The 21,165-nt window shown below is 51.0% G+C and overlaps 2 protein-coding genes across 3 annotated transcripts; one reads left to right on the top strand and one right to left on the bottom strand.

The window, feature by feature from the left end:
• Positions 1–19: 19 nt before the first annotated feature.
• Positions 20–6,471, bottom strand: LOC117422161 (transmembrane protein 151B-like). Its single transcript, XM_058988072.1, has 2 exons — positions 5,321–6,471; positions 20–3,001 (listed from the first exon to the last, which is right to left on the bottom strand). The coding sequence occupies exons 1-2, from the start codon at positions 5,423–5,425 to the stop codon at positions 1,433–1,435; spliced, it is 1,674 nt and encodes a 557-aa protein (XP_058844055.1). The 5' UTR covers positions 5,426–6,471; the 3' UTR covers positions 20–1,432.
• A 2,801-nt stretch (positions 6,472–9,272) lies between these two features.
• On the top strand, positions 9,273–20,897 carry LOC117422020 (RNA polymerase II-associated protein 1-like). Of its 2 annotated transcripts, none has more exons than XM_034036619.3 (25): positions 9,273–9,445; positions 10,065–10,265; positions 10,362–10,513; positions 10,597–10,689; positions 11,016–11,187; positions 11,313–11,480; positions 11,769–11,966; positions 12,084–12,199; positions 12,386–12,484; positions 12,593–12,694; positions 13,092–13,259; positions 13,473–13,655; positions 13,766–13,900; positions 14,374–14,562; positions 15,076–15,233; positions 15,373–15,552; positions 15,820–16,015; positions 16,253–16,362; positions 16,669–16,864; positions 17,182–17,328; positions 17,678–17,820; positions 18,143–18,974; positions 19,971–20,147; positions 20,408–20,464; positions 20,596–20,897. In XM_034036619.3, exons 2-25 carry the CDS (start codon positions 10,073–10,075, stop codon positions 20,731–20,733), a joined length of 4,302 nt encoding a protein of 1,433 aa, XP_033892510.3. In that variant the 5' UTR covers positions 9,273–9,445; positions 10,065–10,072; the 3' UTR covers positions 20,734–20,897. The 2 variants fall into 2 exon arrangements, with proteins under 2 accessions (XP_033892510.3, XP_033892509.3); XM_034036618.3 differs by having other exon boundaries at positions 11,013–11,187.
• Positions 20,898–21,165: the final 268 nt, after the last annotated feature.

Genomic DNA, 21,165 nt, shown 5'->3' with positions numbered 1-21,165 from the left:
TAAATACATGAGGATATGACACTGCAGCATCAGGATTTAAATACATGAGGATATGACACTGCAGCATCAGGATTTAAATACATGAGGATATGACACTGCAGCATCACGATTTAAATACACAAGGATATGACACTGCAGCATCAGGATTTAAATACATGAGGATATGACACTGCAGCATCAGGATTTAAATACATGAGGATATGACACTGCAGCATCAGGATTTAAATACATGAGGATATGACACTGCAGCATCAGGATTTAAATGTTTTTTTTCCTGTGTTTTGAATATTTGAAGGTTTTAAATATTTGTAATGTTCTAAATTAAAGTAAAAATAAAACTGAAGAATAGGTCAAAATAATATTATATTATACAGCTAACAGGAGTAAGGGTTGAACAGCCAGCAATGCTGTATTGGTCTATGACAGAAAGAAAGAAAGAAAGAAAGAAAGAAAGAAAGAAAGAAAGAAAGACTCCAGTTGTTCCAGAGAGTTTATTGGGTTCACTTGTAACAGTCACTGCCATTGGGAATGCAATCTGGAAGTACAGGTCAGCTGTCTCCACCCTGTGCCCTCCCCCATCATAAACAAAGGCTGTGTCATTTCACGCTACCTTCCTTTAAATTACTGGCCTTGCCTCATGCTAAAAGTCATTTTCATAGTCATTGATTTTACAGGGCAGGATTAATAAGGAGCTTCAAGAGGCAAGGTCCTGTCATTTACCTGTGATTCTTCACACCACCCCCCTCAAGCTGCTCTTCAAGTCAGACAATTAAACACGTTGCATTTGTCTTTCTTGGAAAGCCCTGCAGTCCTCTGATACGACTGCAGTTCTGTTTGAATGGGAATCTCAATGTCAATCTCAATGCAAGCTGAATTCTTACATGCAGGTGATTAGAGTTAAGTATTGCTATACCAAAGGATCATCCCAAAGTCACAGCCTGCCTGCCAGGCTCCTCTTGGGACAGGATCTCTATCCAGGCGCTCCTTTGAAGAGCTGGTTTGGAATGAATGCCCACTGATAAGGAATGAGGAGGGCAGGCAGGGCGCTGAGGGGCGCTGAGGATTGGAGGGATATGAGTGGGGGGGGGGTCTCAAAGACAAGTCCCCTGGCAGACTCTCTCTGTCCCTTTAACCAAGTAACTCAGGTGGCAGATATCTATATATGATCTAAACTATCTCCTAATTAGAGATGTCTGTTCAATTGTACCCTGTGTAAATGTCCAGTGGTCTCCTGGTTAAATCTCTGTCCAATTGCCCTTTACAATACAGTGCAGGTCAGCAATGAAGAGCCACTTCATTCTGAATGATTCTGAACGTGCCTCTAGTCTTTCAGGAAGGTCGAGAGGGAGAGAGGCGAAGGTCTCTGAAATGAACTCCTGCTGTACCAGTTGAGGTGTACCCTCCAGCGGTACAGGGAGGAGGGGCTCGGGGGTCAGAGGGCAGTCTCGAGGCAGCAGGACCCCCTGCGGATGTAGTATCTGCGCCCCTCCCCGGAGCCCCCCTCGGGGCAGTGCACGATGAGCACAGGGAAGAAGTGCGCATCCCTGTAGGTGGGGGGGCTGTCGTTGAGGGCCAGCTGGCTGGAGTAGGAGCGGCAGCAGGAGGCCTCGTCCAGGCAGCAGCGCTCGGCCGTCAGCGTGCTGCTGCGGCTCCTCCACAGCCCCATCGTGCGCCTCGAGCCGTGCATGCGGCACAGCGAGAACCGCGCCGTGTCTTGCGAGAGCCGCGAGCTGAGGCTGTGCCGGGAGAAGATGGAGGAGCAGCTGGAGCTCCCGGCGCCACCACACTGCCTCCCGCCTCCCTCCCGCAAGCAGCTCTCGCAGTCCTGCACCAGAGTCCCGTAGCTGCGGCCCGGGAAGCTTCCTCTCAGGAAGCCGTTCTGGGAGCCAGCCAGGTCCATCAGCATGGCCTCGGAGTAGCTGGGGACGAGCTGCCGGTTGGAGCAGATATGCCACTCCAGCTCCGTGCTGTCGACTGTCTCCGCCCGGGGGAGTCGACTCCGCTCCACTCCCCCATCCAGCCGCAGCTCCTCCTGGTCCTCGGGTGAGGGGGAGCCCTCTTCATACTCCAGCCCGAAGAGCTTCTCCACGCGGTAGTGCACGAAGGCGGTGCGGTACTCCGCGAGCACGCGCAGGGGCCAGGACAGGAGGAGGAGGGTGGCCAGCCAGAAGGCAGCAGGGGAGGCGTACCAGGGGGGCCGGTCGAGGTCCACGTAAGCCATGAGCTGTTCCTTAAAGTCCACGTTCTTCAGCTGCATGCCCTCCCGCGCCTCCATGTACTCGTCCAGCCCCTCGGTCTGGGTGAAGAAGCGATGGCGCTGGCTCAGATAGGCGCTCTCCGCCCTGGCCCCCGCGAAGCTGAAGCACTTGGTGAAGCGCAGCCTGGTCACTGTGTGCTCATCGAGCCCCCGCAGGTCCCGGGACAGGTCCCGCACCCCTCCGCAGTGGCTGTAGTCGAACTCCCCCTCGGCCACGTTGGTGTTGACCCGCTCGTGGTAGACCTGCATGGTGGTGTAGGTCTCCCCGTTGCGGTAGTGGGTCACCTGCCTTGTCCGGCGCACAAAGTGGTAGCTGATGGCCTTCCACCAGACGCAGGGCCGCGCCTGCCGCATGCGCAGCACCCTGTCGTACACGCTCTCCACGTCCGCCCTGCACTGGAGCCCGCAGCGCAGCCGCCAGTGCCAGCACTCCGCCAGGTACACAGCGTACAGAATGAGCATGCATGTCAGCGGGATGTACACGTAGCCCTCCCCGCAGGGCCTGCTGTCGTAGGGCCTGATCCGCTCCGGCATGCCCGAGCTGCCCCCTCGCATGGGCAGGGACCCCAGGGAAGGGGGGCGCTGCGTGGAGGAGCTTGTGGAGGAGGAGGAGAAGCCCAGTCCGGTGATCTGGCACCATGCCACTGTGCCCAGGCAGCTGTACAGGAGCAGGGACAGCAGCAGGCACCGCCAGTGAGCCTCCCGACACATGGAGGCACCCAGGGACTGCTTCACCGGCCGCTGCTGTGGACAGAGAAGGAGAGGGAGAGGAGGGAGAGGAGGGAGAGGGAGAGAGGGGAGGGAGAGGAATGGTACAGAGAAGGAAAGGGGGAGAGGGGAGAGCAAGGAGGAGAGAAAAGGGGGAGGTAAGGGGTTAGAAAGAGAGAGAAAAGAAGGCAAGCAAACTGAGCACTTTCTTTAGTCTCTGTAACAGCCTGCAGCCTTCTTCTAGTTTACTACACTACACTATACTATAGTGCAGTAAACTCTTAGTTTGTATATTACCCACACAGGCCATTGCAAGCTGTTTGATTTTTAAAAAGGCTACAATGTTTTTTTAACAAAACACATAGAGAGAGATAACCTGTAAGCTAAATAATTGAACAGATTCTTAAAAGAGAATTAGGTTTTGTTTTATTGGTGAAGATAGTGAACAGTTGATCTACTGTGTGTGTGTGTGTGTGTGTGTGTGTGTGTGTGTGTGTGTGTGTGTGTGTGTGTGTGTCTGCGTGCATGCGTGTGTGTGTGGGTGTGTAAACAACAGGATATCATACGACGTTATTGAAAGAACAGTTGAACGTTTTTTATAAGTTTTGGCTCAGGTTACAGTATGTTTCGCAAGCCAGCCGGTTGGTTTTCATGCTTCACTACACCTTGCTCTTCTTTCCCCGTGGTATACCACAGTAAACTTCACACACACCCACACTAATCAACGTGTACTGTGAGCTTGCAGCAGCAATCAGTAAATGACCACGTTCTGCTCTGCGATGCATTTCTCCCTTTCAACAGATGCATTTTCCCTGAGCTGTGCTGAGCTGTGCTGAGCTGTGCTGAGCAGTGCAGACACCTTCCAAATTACTTAAGCACCCAAGATCAATACAGACAGGAAGGAAACCACTAATCAGAGGCTGATCAGTACCTGTCAACAGCCTCCAAACAGGCAAGGACTGGCAATCCATTCCGATGCCAGCCAGGCAACACTTACAAATAATTTAGAGCAGCTAGTTTCAAATGCCGGTTGAATTGCCTTTTTAGATTCCCCTTCCTTCCCTATCTGACGGTGTTTCGCTTCAATCACTCCGAGTGGTTCTGGGGTCTGTTGCTTCAATATGAAGTTATCAGAACTTATCTGAAGAACCCGACGTGCCCAGCACCGAATAACCTTCCTCATTCCATTCAGATCATGTGACAATGTGAACTTTAAACTCTACAGGGTGGAAAGATCACATGACAGAACAGAATAAAGAAGCAAGTTCTGTCCTGGCACAAAATAGCAATAACTCAATACTGGAGCCACAGAACTGAGAGCCGCTCAGAAAGACGCCGTCAAATATAATAAGGGGAATGTAGAAATGACATTTAATGCTTGAATAATAACGGATGCCATCAATGTGAGTCCAAGCTAGCTTGAGTTATCTTGCACTGAAATGAAAGGGTTTATAAACAAGATTGTTTTTAATCGTGTCAAGGCTTCAGCTATTTAAGTTCTGCAGCCAGTTTACTAACAAGAACCACACTGAGTTAATAGATTAACCCTGTCCTTGCTTCATTACACTGGCTGCCAGTCACACAGGTAATCAATGCTCAGGGGCTGCGTCTGACTTACAGTCCAAGGCTCTTAATGATCCCGACGCTGTGACATCCTGGACTTGGAAACACGTGTGAGAAAGCGCTGTGGTTAGGAGAGGGAAGAGCCTGGTTAAACGAGTTAGAGTAGTGAGAGCTAATCAGATATGACACCTCCATTCACTGCATAGCTCTCCCATGTGCAGTTTAGAGGAAGTCACCCCGTTTTTAGAATCAATAGCTCCTTTTTTTCTTGGGAAGTAGCTTTTTTGGAAAGGATTTAAGGTTCCAAAAATGTCAAAAGGTTGTCATAAAGTAGCAGTGTAACTTGGCACATGCCCCCTTTAACTGTGGCTGCTAAAGGGTTAACCACCCCTTTAAGAACTAACTGTCCCCATACCTGCTGCATCCACAGTGCCATGCAGGAGATGCATGCCTGTGCTTTACTCATTCACAACGCACTGATACACAGGACTGCAAATATACATTATGCTGTAGCCTGCTGGGAATACATCTGCACTGAACTTGTATAGTTTGGTTGTGTGCATGTTATTCAAGGTGCTTACTTGAATGGAGAGGTTTAAAGAAGTAAGCTTTCCTATACAATGATACACAACGCGGTGTTAAAACAGCAACACAATCACTGTGGGACAATGCCTGCAGAACACTTTGCCTTGGCTCACATAATGTGGATTCAGACACCGAGCCCAGGATTGTGCTGATGTGTGGGCTGGATGTGGTATAGATATGGGTGTGCGTTGCAATTGTATATCTCACCTCCTCCAGCACATCAGTGCCAGCCGGGATATCCTCCTCTCCATTCGGGGTGCTGGGGGCCGTGTCTTCTGCCGCAGTTTCGGTTTCCAACTCGGGAGAGAGCATGCTGCTTCCTGGGTCATTGCAGAGCAGCTCGGTGGATACGAGACAACCTCCCGCTCCCCCGCTCTCCTATCCAGGCTCCTCTCCCCTCCCAAGAAGCAACTGCAGCCTCCGCCTCCGCCGCTGGTCAGGAGCCAAGGAGGACGGGATACCCGCTTAAGGTGCTCCCATCACGGCGGGCGAGGAGGGGCTGCAAAGAGGAGATCCGACAAGGTCAAGGACGGCAGAGAAGGAGAATGAAAGGTAAACCCGCAACATTGCAGAAGGTCTGTTGCAGATTATGAGCCACGGTGAGAAGCAACATCCACACGCCATTGCCCGCGGCACAGGATAAATGAATAGATCAACGATTCAATAAATACACAAATAAACACCCTCGCAGGGTGTGTGCGGTGCAGAGGAACACAGGGCTGCGGCAAACTATTGTACTTGTCAATTTCGTGTTTGCAACGCGCCTCTTGTGTTAATGTCTCACTCCCACATGTAAATCGCGCTGCTTCACCTCGGATAGCCTCTATATAAAAGTGCGATACAATAACAATCCAGTCACGACTGTCCTTGAGCACACTGTCTTCGCCCCCCCTTCACTCCGTCTTCACAAGCTGCTTGTCTCGTTCTGCTCTGCAGCATCAACAGCACTGACAATTAAAAAAGCAGTGCTCGCCCCCTGCCTTCTGCACAGATACAAGCGCACCCGAAACGCGAGGACCCGCCAAGCAGCGCAGCTCATCTCTGCAGTGTTGTGCAATGCACTCCGGGCTCTGGCAGCCCGGCAATGTGGCCAAGTGAAGTGAGCAGCATCTTCATTGCATTCGCGTTGAGAAATACCTGAGCGCTGTACTGTTACATGCTGATGCAGCGTTCGCTCGTTTTCTAAACAGAGGGTCCTCCTAATCCAGTTATTATACCACAGTGCTGTACCTGAAAGAGTACGAAAAGGGTCTGCATACAATCGAGAGCTTATCATATTATTGCAAATGCAATCCGGAACGTCCCAGGAAGCTAGGATTGGATAATATAAGTTCGATGAAGACTGAAGCGGCTGTGATGTTCACCATGTCGAATGTGGGCAGGAACAGGGCAGTTTCTGAATGAGGACCCTTAAGACATTAAACACTAAAGCTGCAATGAACAGCAGAGCACTGAAGTATAAGTAATTGAACGCAATTCATTACTTCATTAGCTAATTAAGTAAATCGATTATCGATTAAGGATTACGTTAGGGAAGCCACGCTGTGTTCAGAATCGTTCCTACAGAGATCCTACAGCAGTATAGATAGATAGATAGATAGATAGATAGATAGACAGACAGACAGATAGATATCCTGGAGTGTCGTCCCGCCATACCCAGGCGCTATCCAGGGTGCTGAAGCACCGTTCGACCCTGGCTTGGTTCTATTTGATTCTGACGCCTGGAGGTCGGTTCTTCCAGACACGAATTCAAATACATATTATTTCAGTTTTGGTTCGAGTCATTTTCAGCTCTTAGTGACCGGTAACGATTGGGTGGGTTCACAACTTGACAGTGCGCCGCGGAGCAGGGTGAGCAGTGTGGTGCTGTTTCAATTTGTAATAACGACCCCCCCCATGACCGAGCTGGACAGAGCCAGGGGCGGCACCGCTACATCGCTTCAGAAACTTTTTTTGGTGTTTGTGGCTGTGGCGGAGTCTCAAAATGAAAAGCAGCAGAGTATATACATACCAACGCTGAGCCATTACATTAACGACGCAGCCATACGAACATGTACAGTTGTATGCAAAAGTTTGGGCACCCCTGGAAAAAATGTATGTTACAATGAATCTTTCAGTGAACAGAAGTTGACCTGACCTCTACATGGTACAAAGTTAAACATGACACCTTTCTGCAAATTTTAATACAGGATTACTATTTATTTGCATTTATTATAGATTCAAAATAATAAACAAAAGTGAACATGGCGTGTGCAAAAGTTTGGGCACCCTGTCACTTAGTACTTGGTAACACCTCCTTTGGCAGAACTAACTGCTTCCAAACGTTTCCTGTAGCCAGCTAAGAGTCTTTCTATTCTTGCCTTTGGAATTTTTTCCCACTCTTCCTTGCAGAATTCTTCCAGCTCAGAAAGATTCTTAGGTCTCCTGGCATGCACTGCATGTTTGAGATCTCCCCACAGATTTTCAATAATATTCAAGTCTGGGGACTGTGACGGCCATTCCAAAACCTTTCTCCTTCTTTCTTGTAAATATTTCATGGTTGATGTTGAGGTCATTGTCTTGCTGAAATATCCAACCTCTTTTCAGCTTCAGTGTCCTGACTGACTTTAGAACATTAGCTTCTAGGATTTGTTGATATTTAGTTGAATCCATTCTTCCTTCCACCCGCACAATATTTCCGGTTCCACTGGCTGCCACACAACCCCAAAGCATAATAGAGCCACCCCCGTGCTTAACAGTTGGCAAGGTGTTCTTTTCTTGAAATGCTTCACCCTTTTTTCTCCAAACGTACCTTCTTTGGTTGTGGCCAAACAGTTCAATTTTCGTTTCATCAGTCCAAAGAACATTGTTCCAAAAAGCTTCAGGCTTGTCAAGGTTTTCTTTTGCATACTTTAGACGCTGACTTTTGTGATGAGGTCGTAGAAAAGGCTTCCTTCTGACAACTCCCATGCAGATCCTTGTTGTGTAAGGTACGCTGTACTGTGGACCTGTGAACAACTACTCCAGTGTCAGCTAAACTGTTCTGAATGTCCTTTGCAGTGACCTGTGGGTTCTGTTGTGCAGATCTGACCAGTTTTCAGGCAAGTCTATGTGATAGTTTTCTTGGTCTTCCAGATCTTGCCTTGACTTTAACCGTTCCATTTAACTTCCATTTCTTGACAATGTTTCTGACAGTTGAAATTGCTAGCTGGAAGCGTTGAGAGAGTTTTTTTATAGTCTTCTCCTGTTTTGTGAAAGTCAATTATCTTCATTTTCAAGTCCTCAGACATCTGCTTAGAGGAGCCCATGGTTTTTGAAACCAGGCAGAACAACCATCACAGTCTGACAGATTAGAAGGTATGAAGTTACTTCAGAGTAATAGTTCAACACTGGAATTGACTTCACCTGACTAATTGAAGCCCTAATGAGTGAATCAACCTTTCTGGACCTTAGTAATCATCTTTTTAAGAAGTAATTAAGAATGGTCCAAAAGGGTGCCCAAACTTTTGCACGCGCCATGTTCACTTTTGTTTATTATTTTGAATCTGTAATAAATGCAAATAAATAGTAATCCTGTATTAAAATTTGCAGAAAGGCGTCATGTTTAACTTTGTACCATGTAGAGGTCAGGTCAACTTCTGTTCACTGAAAGATTCATTGTAACATACATTTTTTCCAGGGGTGCCCAAACTTTTGCATACAACTGTATATCTGAACTCCGAGGCGTTTTAATTGATATGAACAGGGATAAGGGAGCGGCCACGTGATTTAATCGATGACATATGGCCTTGCAGTACTGGAAGAAGGCAGAGGCATTATCTACACTCAAATGATAACATGTACAAATCGACTGCAGCAACGCTTTTCTATAATATAATGAACGAATTCATTTTGACTCTTTGTTTAAACATTACATTTCAAAAACAATAAAATAATGTGTGGACCTGTAGATTTTGTTAAAGTGTATATATCTATATATATATATATATGTCCTCTGATTCGTAGTGTAGATATGTAACCGGTGCAACATTGTTGAATTGAATCCTACACTGAGCGTTTCATATGCGCATACAGCGCAATGTAACTCCCGCCGCAGCACACATGCTTGCCAAAGCCGATGACGTCATTATACACCCACCCTACCTCACCCCCTCCCTCCGCGGCACGAGTGAGGGGCGGAAGTAGACCAGCAGTTTACGACGGAAGTGTGTCACCAGTGCGGGGCAGAAGTGCCGGACCCACGCTGAATTGATCGTTGGTAGGACTGTGTTTTCTCTGAAGAGTTTGGTTGCGTGAAAAGAAAGTCTTCGAGTGCAGCGGAATCTGTCATTTCAATAAACTAGGAAGCTAAAGGTGAATGTTTTGCAGACTCCTGTGAATGCACGTATCGTGCTTTGTTACCGGGTTGAGATGTGGCTGTGCACGCTGTGTTGTATTCTAGCTAACTCGAACATGTACATTGACTCAGCATGTTTGTTTGAATTGCTTTAGTGTACTTACTTATAGTAACTTACACAGACTGCTTCTGTAATACTATCCGTGACTGGGTCTGTACTATCCGTGAGTTGTAAACTGTATTGTGTTATTATAAGAAGGGGCATGTGTGACAGCGGTACTAATATTAGATATCATGATGACACTGTAGTTGCAAAACTAAACACAACTGTCCAGCAGTAATAATTCTGTATTGACTCGATCTTTATATATAGAGAAGCCGTGCTATTGCACAGCAGTTCGGTCCATTCCATGCTTTAAGGTGGGGATATTTACACACACGTCGTGCTTGTAACCTGTACACTGTGCCGAATTAGTCTCACAGTAAAATCTGGACTGGAATAAGCTGCAATGCAATGGGAGTCTTATGCCTTGAGCCCTTCCAACTTTTATAGTCTCATGTTGGAGATTCTTTGCGTATGTTTTGCACTTCAGTTTGGAATATGCAGTATTGAAGTATTTGCTCCTCGCCCCACAGGAGGAGTGATGCTGGGCCGGCCCAAGCCCGGGGACTCGGAGGAGGACCTGCTCCGGTACCAGGACCGGTTCCTGGCCTCGGGGGGTGAGCCGGGGGTGCAGGTGGTCCGCAGGCCCGACAAGCGCAGAGGAGAACCTAGAACCAGAACCCCAGCGGGAGAGACTGAGCTGGGGGCCACGAGGGACATCGTCAGCATGGACGGTACAGGGAGTGTAACACAGTCACAGCAGCCGGAGAGCTTGTGTGTGTGTGTATCTGCAGCACCGCTCTGACACTGTCTGTGTTTGACCCCCTCAGAGTTCCCGGAGCAGCCTCCCCCGCTCACCCCCGCACTCCCCCAGAAGAAGTCTCGGTTCCGCTCAGATCGCGTGAGGTTTGAGAAGGACGACCCTGCGGAGAGGCTCGATCGAGAGGACCCCCACCTCACTGCCGTGCTGTCCAGGATCATTGTGAGTGACAGTGGAGGGGCAGGCGTTGTGCAGTGTATTCTGGGATTGACACTGAAGTTCACTCTCTCACTCCCTCGAACTAGGAGCATGACACGAGTGCGGTTCCTGTGTCCTTCCCAGCATTCACTGGGGCCCCGTTTCCCAAAGTCTTCCACAGGTCAGAGGTCAAAGAGCAGGTAAGAGTTTGCATCAGTGTGTGTGCCTGTCTGTGTCTGTGTGCCTGTCTGTGTATGTGTGTCTGTGTGTTTGTTTCTGTCTGTGTCTGTGTTTGTTTCTGTCTTTCTGTCTGTCTGTGTCTGTCTGTCTGTCTGTCTGTCTTTCTGTCTATGTGTGTGTGTTTGTCTGTCTGTCTGTCTTTCTGTCTGTGTGTGTGTGTGTGTTTGTCTGTCTGTCTGTCTGTCTTTCTGTCTGTGTCTTTCTATCTGTGTTTATGTGTGTGTTTATGTGTGTGTGTGTGTGTCTGTGTATTATCAGACCTCCCTCTTTGTGTATATCCCAGCAGGCCTCTGTCCCTAGAAGGAGTATCTTTGCTCAGAATATCGCCGCTCGGACAGCGAATGTGGTCAGTGAGCCTTCCCAGAATGATGCTCCAGCAGGGATCACAGGTCAGAAGTTAGCCCCGCCTCTGTCAGAGAAGATGCAAGCACATCAGACTGACTCGAACCCGAGCTTCGGTAAGCCTCCACTCCTCACTCCATTAATACTGCAGAGCTGTACAGAGGTCTGTAGGAAAGAGTATTCAACATGCAGCGCAGTACTGAGGTGTGTGTGTGTGTTTCTATTCCACTGTGTGTTTCAGGGGCCCCGCTCGGAGGGGGTGCTCCGAGGCTGGTCTCAGGACAGGGTCTGGGGGGTCCGGGGGGCCTCACAGCGGCGAGGCAGATCCACCTGGAGAACGAGGCCTGGCTCAGGGGCATGTCCAAGGCAGAGATCCTGCAGGAGCAGGGGAGGCTGCTGGCTCAGCTGGGTGAGTCACTGAGGAGTTCAGGAAGCTTGTGAGAACATCCCCGGGCTGAGCACATGTGGAGGAGACTGTCCCTCTGTCTGTCTGGTACACTTCTGTTCTTGCATGCGTGTACAGTGGAGGATTTCATCAGTTGTTCTGCTGTAGTTTTGCATTTGCATCACACCGGGGGATGTATGGTACTAACACTCTTGAGAATGTTTTCCCAGTCCCTTGAATAGGGGGCGGGTATGCTGTCTGTGTGTCTGTGTATCATGCCAGCCTGTCTGTCTGTCTGTCTCTGTCCTGCAGACCCCAGGCTAATCTCCTTCGTCAAGTCCAAGAAGTCCAAGGATGTGTTGGGTCCAGCCAGGTCCCAGGAGGACGGAGGAACAGAGGGACAGATGGACACACAGACAGAGCCCACGTTGTCCGATACAGAGGAAGGACCAATAGACATGGATTCTGACACCGAGGGGCGGGACAAAGAATCTGAACCTCCAATCACAGGTAAAAGTGTAATAGAGCACAGTGAAATAGAAAGCGTGCACAGAGGCTGTCCGATGAGTGAATGATGAAAGATTGAATGAAGTCGGTAACTCAGGGAGTGGGTGAATGTGTTTTCAGTGGAAGACCTGCCAGTGAAGCCCCAGGAGGGCTGGGTACACATGAACCAGCTGGAGCCCGAGAAACTGGAGTGGATCAAAGACCTGCCCAAACCCAGGAAGAGGGGAACGAGACAGGTGAGGAGAGGAGGATTGGGGAGGAAGGGAGACTGAAAGAAACGGAAGAGGGTAACGAGAGGTGAGGAGAGTTGTTAGGGAGGGCGAGGGAGAGACGAGAGAGAGAGTTTGTTCTCTAGTGTTGGAGAGAATGTTTGTTGGGTTCCTTGTTGAGTCTCACTGTGTGCTGCCTCCCCTCCCCCCCAGGCGATGCAGGCCCGCTTCGATTTCTCCGGCTCTCTGATCCCCCCGGAGGCTGACCTGCCCCCTCACCTGGGGCTGCACCATCACGGAGAGGAGCCGCAGGTGAGGCAGGGCAGGGATTCAGATCCACAAAGAGCTGTGTGTTTATCCTGTGCAGATTCTAATACTGTAACACTGTGTTACTCCCCTCCCTCTCCTCTCACTCCTCAGCTGGCTGGCTATTCCCTCCAGGAGTTGTTCCACCTCTCTCGCAGTCAGGTGACTCGGCAGCGCAGCCTCGCTCTCACCACGCTCGCGCGCATCCTGCACAAGGTAACCATGACAACTGCTCAGCCAATCGTCATTCTTGACCTGCAGAAGTCTGTTTCTTTGGTAAATGTGTGGTCAGTTCATCCATAGACCCTTTATGGTAGGGTATTGTAGCTGTAGCTGTACTGCTGAAAGAACCCTGTTAACCTTGCAGACCTCTCGGTAATACAGGGTCACATATGAGAAGTCGGTCAAAATAATACAAGTTACAGATTCATCAGACCTCTGAGCGTGACTTGTGTGTGCCTGGGTGTGTCTCTGTATGTGTTTGTCTCTGTGTCTCTGTGTCTCTCTGCCTCTCTGTGTCTCTCTACCTCTCTGTGTCTCTCTCTCCCCCCCCCCCCCCCTCTCTCTCTCTCTCTCTCTGTAGATGTTCTCTAACCCTGCTTGTTCTCCTCAGGCTCGCTCTGGTCACTTTGCCTCGTCGCTCAGAGGCAGTGTCCTGTCCACTCTGCTGGACGCCGGCCTGCTCTTCCTGCTGCGCTTCTCGCTGGACGACTCGGTGGGGGGGGTCATGGCGGCCGCGGTGCACGCTCTCTGGGCGCTGCTGGTTGCCCCCGACGACGAGGTAGGATTTGGGGAAGCATTTGATTGGAGCTGTGCTTGGGATGGCGTGCCGTGAGTTCATATCCTGGTCAAACAAGGAAGAATTGGAGCCGAGTCCCTTTGACCCGCGCCTGTTAATTCAGGCTGCGCTCTACAGTACTTAACAGTGGACATGTGTAATTACAATGTAGTTACAGTGACTCCATCACAATTCTCTTTCCCTTCTTTCTCTCAGGAGTGTTTGGACAGTACCTTCTCCTGGCTGCAGGGCAGCACCACCTTCCCTCTCCTCCCCTCAGAGAAGCCTGAGGAAGATGAGGAGGAGGAGGGGGAGGAGGAGGAAGGGGTGAAGGTGGCAGCGGAGAAGAAGGAGGAAAGGAGAGCCGATCACGACGTGGCCAGGACAGACCTCATCAAGGTGACGGCGCCCCCACACTGTGGTCTTTCACACCCCCTTTCTCCCCCCTGTCTCTCTGTCTCTCTCTCATCCCTCACTCCTCATCTCTCTCTCTCTCTCTCTCTCCTCAGGCCCTGTTGAAGATGCAGGTTCTGGCTCGGCTCAGGTATATTCTGGAGGTGGTCCGGCCCGGTCCCAGGGTGGTCCAGGATGTTCTGGAGGTCCTGACCCGAATCGCCCGTCACTCCAGCGCCTCGGCCAGTCAGGTACAGAGACCCATCCAGAACCGGTCAGCAATCTGACGCCAAGCTGAGTGACTTGAAGTTTCAGCTGAAGTCAGACTCCGAGCAGAAGCGAGACTTCTCTGACTTTTTATTAGCATCCAGAACAACCTTAACAACCTGTCTCAGATTTCATCCACTCAGAAGACTGTAATGTCCTCATTCCCTTGATGAAGTGACGTGATCAGCTAGCAATGTCTGATTCATATATAAACTGAGCGCTCGCTATCCCAGCTTCGTAGTTGATTTTAGTTCAGATGATCAGATACCGTTTACTACGGTACATTTGCACAGGAAGTTTGCACTTTTCCCTTGCTTTCCCATGGTTATGCTGTGCATTTACCAGAGCTTCCTCTGGTTTGCCGTGCCTCTCTGCATTTACAATGCTTTCCTCTGCTTTAGCATGTTGTTGCTGTGCTTCATTACTCTTTGCTGTGCTTCTGCTCTGGTGTTCTCAGGTCCTGGACGCCCCGCGGTTGATGCAGACTATCCTGTCCGAGTTCCTGCCCTGCTCCTGGACCCCGCACCCCCCTGCCCCCCCTGGCGGCCCTCTCACCCTGGAGACCGCACACGGGCTGCCCGTCGCCGCGGCGATGAAGCTGGTCAGAGTGCTGGCGTGCTCCGGGAGACACGCGTGTGCCAGGCTGGTGAGAGCAGGACTGCCGCAGCACTGGGAATGAACACACAGCCATACAGACAGACACGCAGACACACGGTCATACACAGAGCCCTCACCGTCATACAGACAGAGCACACAGCCATACAGACACGCAGACACACAGTCATACACAGAGCCCGTACCGTCATACAGACAGACACGCAGACACACACACACAGACAGACAGACAGACAGACAGAGCACACACACATACATTATTTGACATACACAGATAGACAGGCAGACAGCTTCACACAGACTACACACACATGCAGACAGATACACAGAGCCACAGGCTCAGCTGGACAGGCAGACAGACAAACACACAAAAACATGCATACTGACAGACAGACAGACACACACACAACCATGCACACACAGACTCAGACCGAAACACAGACTTGAACAGTAAAAAAGAAAGTCTGTTTTTAAAGTGTTTGTTCATGTGAATTTGGGGTCTGTGTTGGAGGTGTGTTGAATACAGTGTGTGCTCGTGTCTCAGTTGAACAGCTTGGGTCTGCGTGAGAGGCTGTCCCGCTACCTGGCCCTGGAGCCCCAAGACCTGCTGCTGGAGCCCCGCGAGGCAGTGAGGCTGAGCACAGAGGCACTGAGGCTGTGGAGCATCGCGGCAGGGTACGGGCAGGCCTGCGACCTGTACAGGTACACCACACAGAGAGGGGGAGAGGGAGGGGGTATGCCTGAGACAGGAGGGAGGCACTGAGGCAGTGGCGTGAGATACCTGGGACCAGTGAGGAGTTTGATAATGAGATCAATCCCCTGCCCCCTCTCATTGACACAGGGAGCTTTACCCCATCCTGGTGAGGGCCCTGCAGTGTGTCCCCTCTCTGGTGACCCCGCCAGACCCTGAGGAACCCCTGCACACTCTGTCCCTGCACAGAGCCGAGGCCCTGGTCAGCCTGCTCACCAACATCACACTCACCGCGGGCAGCGAGGAGGAACTGCAGCGAGAGCAGACGCGGTGAGGGAGGGAGTGAGGGAGTGAGTGAGTGAGTGTCTGTCTGTGTGAGTGTGTGAGTGTGTGTGTGTCTCTGCCTGTGTCTGCAAGTCAGTGTGATTGTAATTGTGTCTCTGTCTCTTTGTTTTGTCTGTATGTGTTTTTCTGTCTCTGTCTGTATTTCTTTGTGTGTGTGTGTGTCTGCCTGTATGTGTCTATATTAGTCTCTCTGTATGCGTGTGTCTTTTGAGCCGAGTCAGCCTTTGCATGTCACCATTTCTGTTGCTACAGTAACCCCGAGAGTGACTCGCCTCCCCCACCCCCGGTGGAGTGGAGTCATGTGACCGGGCTCCGTCCCTTCCTGGTGGGCTCTCTGAAGAGCTGTGTGGGGGGGCTGTCTGACCCCCTCCTGAGGGAAGGAGCTCAGAGACTGAGCACTGCAATCCTGCTGTACCTGGGGAGCTTCTACACACAGCTCCCAGCACAGGTGAGGGGGAGGGGCAGGTTGAGGGGGAGGGTTTGGAGGGGGTGGGGTGGGGTGGAGGGGGAGTTCCTACGTTCCTACATTCCTGAAGTTTCTGTCATATTTTATTAGCCGCTCGTCACTAGATGGCGATGCAACAGCATTGTAGAAGCAGGCGCACGCAGAGAGAAACCTGGCAGAGCTATGGAAACCCTGTTAAAGATATTAACCCTTACATCTATACTAACCAACTCCCCTCAGAGCTCGTTCCAGCCGGTCCATTCTCTCCAGGAGATGGAGTCTCTCTCCTCGGAGGTCCTCGAGCCCCTGCTATCCCATCAGGCCGTGCGCAGCATGATGAGTGAGCTCAGGTGAGGACCCACCCCTGAACCCCTCTTTTGAGATTCTGAATCCTGGGGGACCCCTGATTGAAAAACGCAAGCAAGAAAGAGAAGCTGTACTGCAGTGGAAGTAAATGGTGAATGAATAGTGCCTGGAAGTGTCACAAGGCCTGTCTCTCTCTCACCACAACACTGAGTCCACTTTAACACAGGACTGAAGTCACAATTTACTGAGACCTGTGGAAACTATGCAGACCCCAGTTAATGTTGTATTCATGTGTCTGGCTATCTGTCTGCGTGTCTGGCTGTCTGTCTGCGTGTCTGTCTGTGTTTCAGGTCCTGCTCAGCGCTGTGTAACCCCAACTCCTGCTCCCCAGGCCCGGAGTCCATCCCCAGCCTCCCCTGCCTCAGCTGCTGTGGAGGGAAGCCCGCGCTCAGCCTGGCTGGCTCCCAGTCTCCCTTCCCCTTGCTGACGGGTCTCTGCTACCTTCTCCACGCCATGGCCTCCACGCACAGGGGGCTGGCAGGAAAGGTACGCATGAGACAGACCACAGCGCCACCTGCTGATGAGAAATACTACTGCATGCACGTCACCCTGGGAAGTTATTCCAAAGAAACATTTAGACACAAGCAGGTTATTTCACTGGTTCATCACTGAGTAACTTTACAGGATAGTCTACTATCTTAACTAACAGAGTCAGTGTTGTGTCCTGGATATGAATAAATGTGGGCATAGGTATATGCATTAGTGTATTAGATTGGTTTACTGCTCTGCTGTTTTTGAGTGAAGTTATATTTCCTGTACTACTAGAGAACTCTAGGTATGGATCTCCGTCTCTCTTTCCCCAGTTCTCTCCACTCCTCCTCTCGGAAGCTGTGATTGGTTACCTGCGCTCCTGCTGTGAAGCCACGCCCCCACTGTCTCTCTCCAGCGGTTGGCTGCTGAGACATGAATACCACCTGCAGTACCTGCTGCTCAAACTGGCTGCCAGACTGGTGCGTAGCTCTCCTTCAACTGGGAGGGAGCAGCACTAAAAATAACAAACAAATACACGGTGACCATAATATGAGCTGCTTTCCTGTAGGAATGTGAGACCTGCTAATGGCCGGTATCATATCAGATGAGATTGACTGGAATTCTGTCGTGGTGTAACACTGACATTGCTTGTGAGACACTGTCTGTCTATCTGCAGCTTTCATGAAACTAAACTGGGAGAGTGAAGTAAACAGAGCAACGACAACAATTGTGTTTAAGAACTGGAATTGAGCTTTGACTGTGCTGCTCCAACTGGGTGAACTGGGATTGCTTACTGGTTAGACTGGTATTCTCCCCTCTGTGTTTCAGATCCCAGTGCACGCTGCAGTTTCCCAGCATGCCTCACTCTACCACCAGGTTGTCCTGGCGATGCTCCCGCGGCTGTTGCCGGGCAGCGAACACCTGGCACACGACCTCCTGTCCACTCTGACCTTTAATCCTGACTTCATCCCGTGAGTCTCTCATTGGCTGGAGAACAGTCCTGCTAATAATCTTTTGGTTTCGTATATAATCTCATGCTCCTGTCTCGGAGAGAAAGAGATACCAAAATAATAATAATGATAATAATAATGATATTGACAGCAACTGATGTGAAGCAAAAATAAAATCTGAATATTAAAAAAAAGAAAAAAACTAACAAACACACCACATGAATTTAGCGCTAGTTTAAACTTTCAATGAACGCCTAAACGTAGTTAATTGTACTAAACTATAGAAACGAAATGGAATATTTAACCCCCCATTCCCTTATTTTCTTTTCTCTTTTTTCTCCAGAGAGGGGCGCTGTGGAGGCCCTGAAGCTGCAGACCTGAATCAGCTACTTCACCTGAAAGAAAGCCACTCTGACCCCTCCCCCCTCCCTGCCTCCCAGCCAGACCCCTCCCCTAGCTCCTCCCCTAGCTCCTCCCTGGGCGCACTGCTCCGCGAGGCGTACTCCCACCTGCCCTCCCTGCGTAGCTGCTACCTGACTCACCTGTCCCAGCTAGAGCCCTTGGTGCTCCGGTCCCGGGAATCTTACCTGGGCTGCACCCCCTTCGTTCAGTCCCAGCTCCTCCCCCCCCTCTCCGGTCCCGCCCTGCCATCTGATTGGCCGTTCCTGCCCCTGGTCACCCTGTACGAGCGCGCCGGGCAGGCCGAGTCCAGGGGCTGTGCTGTGGAGACCCTGCCCCCTGCCTCTGTGGAGTCGGCGGTCCGCTGCCTGCAGTGGCTGCTGGTCCTGGAGCTCTGGAGGGAGGGAGGGGGGAAGGCTGTGTCTCCTGCTGCCAAGCTGTGCCGACTGGCCTGCCTGTTCCTGTGCGGCAGCGACCTGTTCCTGGAGCCCCCCGTGCAGCGCTATGGATGGGCAGTGCTGCGCTCGCTCTGCTCCCCTCCCCAGCTGGCAGCGCTGGACCTGGGCTTCCCCGGCTCCCCGCCTCCTGGCCTGGCCTCCTTCCAGGACCTGTACTCCACCCTGCTGGCCCAGTTCGAGGCGGTCTCATTCGGGGACCCCCTGTTCGGGTGCTTCCTGCTCATCCCGCTGCAGCGCAGGTTCAGTGCGGAGCTGCGGCTGGCCGTGTTTGGGGAGCACGTGGGGCTCCTGCGGTCCCTGGGGGTCACGCTGGCGCAGGTGAGGGGGAGGGGGAGGGGGGGCAGGGCTGCGATTTTCAAAAGCATGGGGGTGGTTTCTATAGGTTAAAAAAACTGTTAATGAAAAGGGACATAGGCACCCTTACCCCTGTGTGAATTACACCTGGGGTGGGGTGAGGTGTTTACCAGGTCCAAGCTGAGGTTCATTCAGGGGAGGGGGAAGAAATCAGATTTTTAACAGGGTGGAACCCCCCCCCCCCCCCCCAATAGAATACAGCGGACAGCTTGGAGTCCTCTATCAGGGAACAGTAAGATTGTGTGGAACCTCATTCTGGCAGGTCTTCTCTCGTAACAGCGTGGGGAATTGAATGGCATCATAAATCAAGAGAATTTTATAGCCATTCAAAAAAGCCAGAGCTGTCTTTGGAACTGCTTAATAATGGACGGTTATTTATAATGTGCACTATAAATATGAGAAGAAAAAGCATTCTTTGAAAAGATTCATTGCCGTGAACACTTGAGAGGCGGGTGAGGATGAGAAGGCACAGCTCGGCAGTGTGAAGGGACTGTTGTCCTGGTAAAGACTCTCGCCCCAGTGCTCTTGTGGTTTTAACTGGTACAGTAACGCAGAACCCAGTCCACCAAAGAATATGGCGCCATTCCGAGTGGGCAGTTGAGTAATCTGATGATGAAGTTTAATACGGGCAGTCGTGCTTCTCATTAAGAACAGCAAGGGAGCTGTCGGGGGGATCAGCTCTAGCAGTTATGTACAGTGTACCTCCTGAGACTAGCTCTGGACTTTCTCCTCTTTCATTTGTTGACTAATCTATTAAAGCTATTGGGAAGGAAAGGTTCAAATCTAGGATGTTTTTGAGTGTATATATATATATATATCTATATATATATATATATATATCTATATAGATAGATAGATAGATAGATAGATAGATAGATAGATATGAATTATTGTTAATCTAACAGAGTCTCTTTCTGTGTTGTGACCCGGCTGTGCCTCTCTCTCTCTCGCTCTCTCCAGCTCCCGGTCCCCCTGCAGCTCTTCACCTCCCCCCCGGAGGACTCCCTGTCTCTGCTGCAGCTGTACTTCCGTGCTCTGGTGATGGGAGCTCTGCGCAGGGCCTGGTGTCCCGTGCTGTACACTGTGGCCATCTCACACCTCAACACGTTCCTCTTCTCACAGGAGCCCGCACCGCAGGTACCCCCGCGATACCCCAGGGTGACACCCCAGAACACCCAGGACACGGGCGCTGTGGCTATTCCACCAGTACTGGCCGTCCCCATGAGTGAAATAAACACAGCACTCCATGTGTGTTCATGGGGCATTCTGCTTGTCTTACAAGTCCAGTGTCTGGAATATATGTTTGTTCAAAGCTAACTTAAACTGTCAGGATGTGACACTTTGATTTGCTGTGGATTGTTCTGATGGCTGATCGCTGAGTGTGTCTTTCTCTACAGAAAGTGGACACTGCTAGGAGAGGCTTGCTGAGGAAGACCTACTTCCTGACTGATGAGGTGAGGGAGGGGCTCTGGTGCATTCTGGGATAGGTGGGATGGGGCTATGGTATTTGTTACAGTAACAAATACCATACAAATTGAAAGTGGAGAGTCTTTTTCAACACCCCCTCTCCCTCCCTCTCTCCCAGGTTTTGAGGACTCACCTGCTCCTTTTCAAGCTACCCCGAGGCGACTCCGAGCTGGGGTTCGAAATGTACGAGCAGCTCCCTCCAATCAGGGACAAGAGACTGAGCACCGTGCTGGGGAGAGACGGAGGAGCTGTGTGAGAGAGAGTGAGGGAGGGAGGGAGAGACGGAGGAGCTGTGTGAGAGGGAGGGAGAGACGGAGGAGCTGTGTGAGAGAGACGGAGGAGCTGTGTGAGAGAGAGGGAGAGACGGAGGAGCTGTGTGAGAGAGACGGAGGAGCTGTGAGAGAGAGGGAGGGAGGGAGGGAGGGAGGAGCTGTGAGGGAGGGAGGGAGGGACGGAGGAGCTGTGTGAGAGAGGGAGGGAGGAGCTGTGTGTGAGAGAGGGAGGGAGGGAGAGATGGAGGAGCTGTGTGAGAGAGGGAGGGAGAGACGGAGGAGCTGTGTGAGAGAGAGGGAGGGAGAGACGGAGGAGCTGTGTGAGAGAGGGAGGGAGAGACGGAGGAGCTGTGTGAGAGAGGGAGGGAGGGACGGAGGAGCTGTGTGAGAGAGGGAGGGGTGCTTATTCTGCACAG

This window comes from Acipenser ruthenus, chromosome 15 (genome assembly GCF_902713425.1).
Source record: "Acipenser ruthenus chromosome 15, fAciRut3.2 maternal haplotype, whole genome shotgun sequence".
Taxonomy (NCBI): Eukaryota; Metazoa; Chordata; class Actinopteri; order Acipenseriformes; family Acipenseridae; genus Acipenser; species Acipenser ruthenus.
This window is presented reverse-complemented; position numbering and strand designations above follow the sequence as displayed.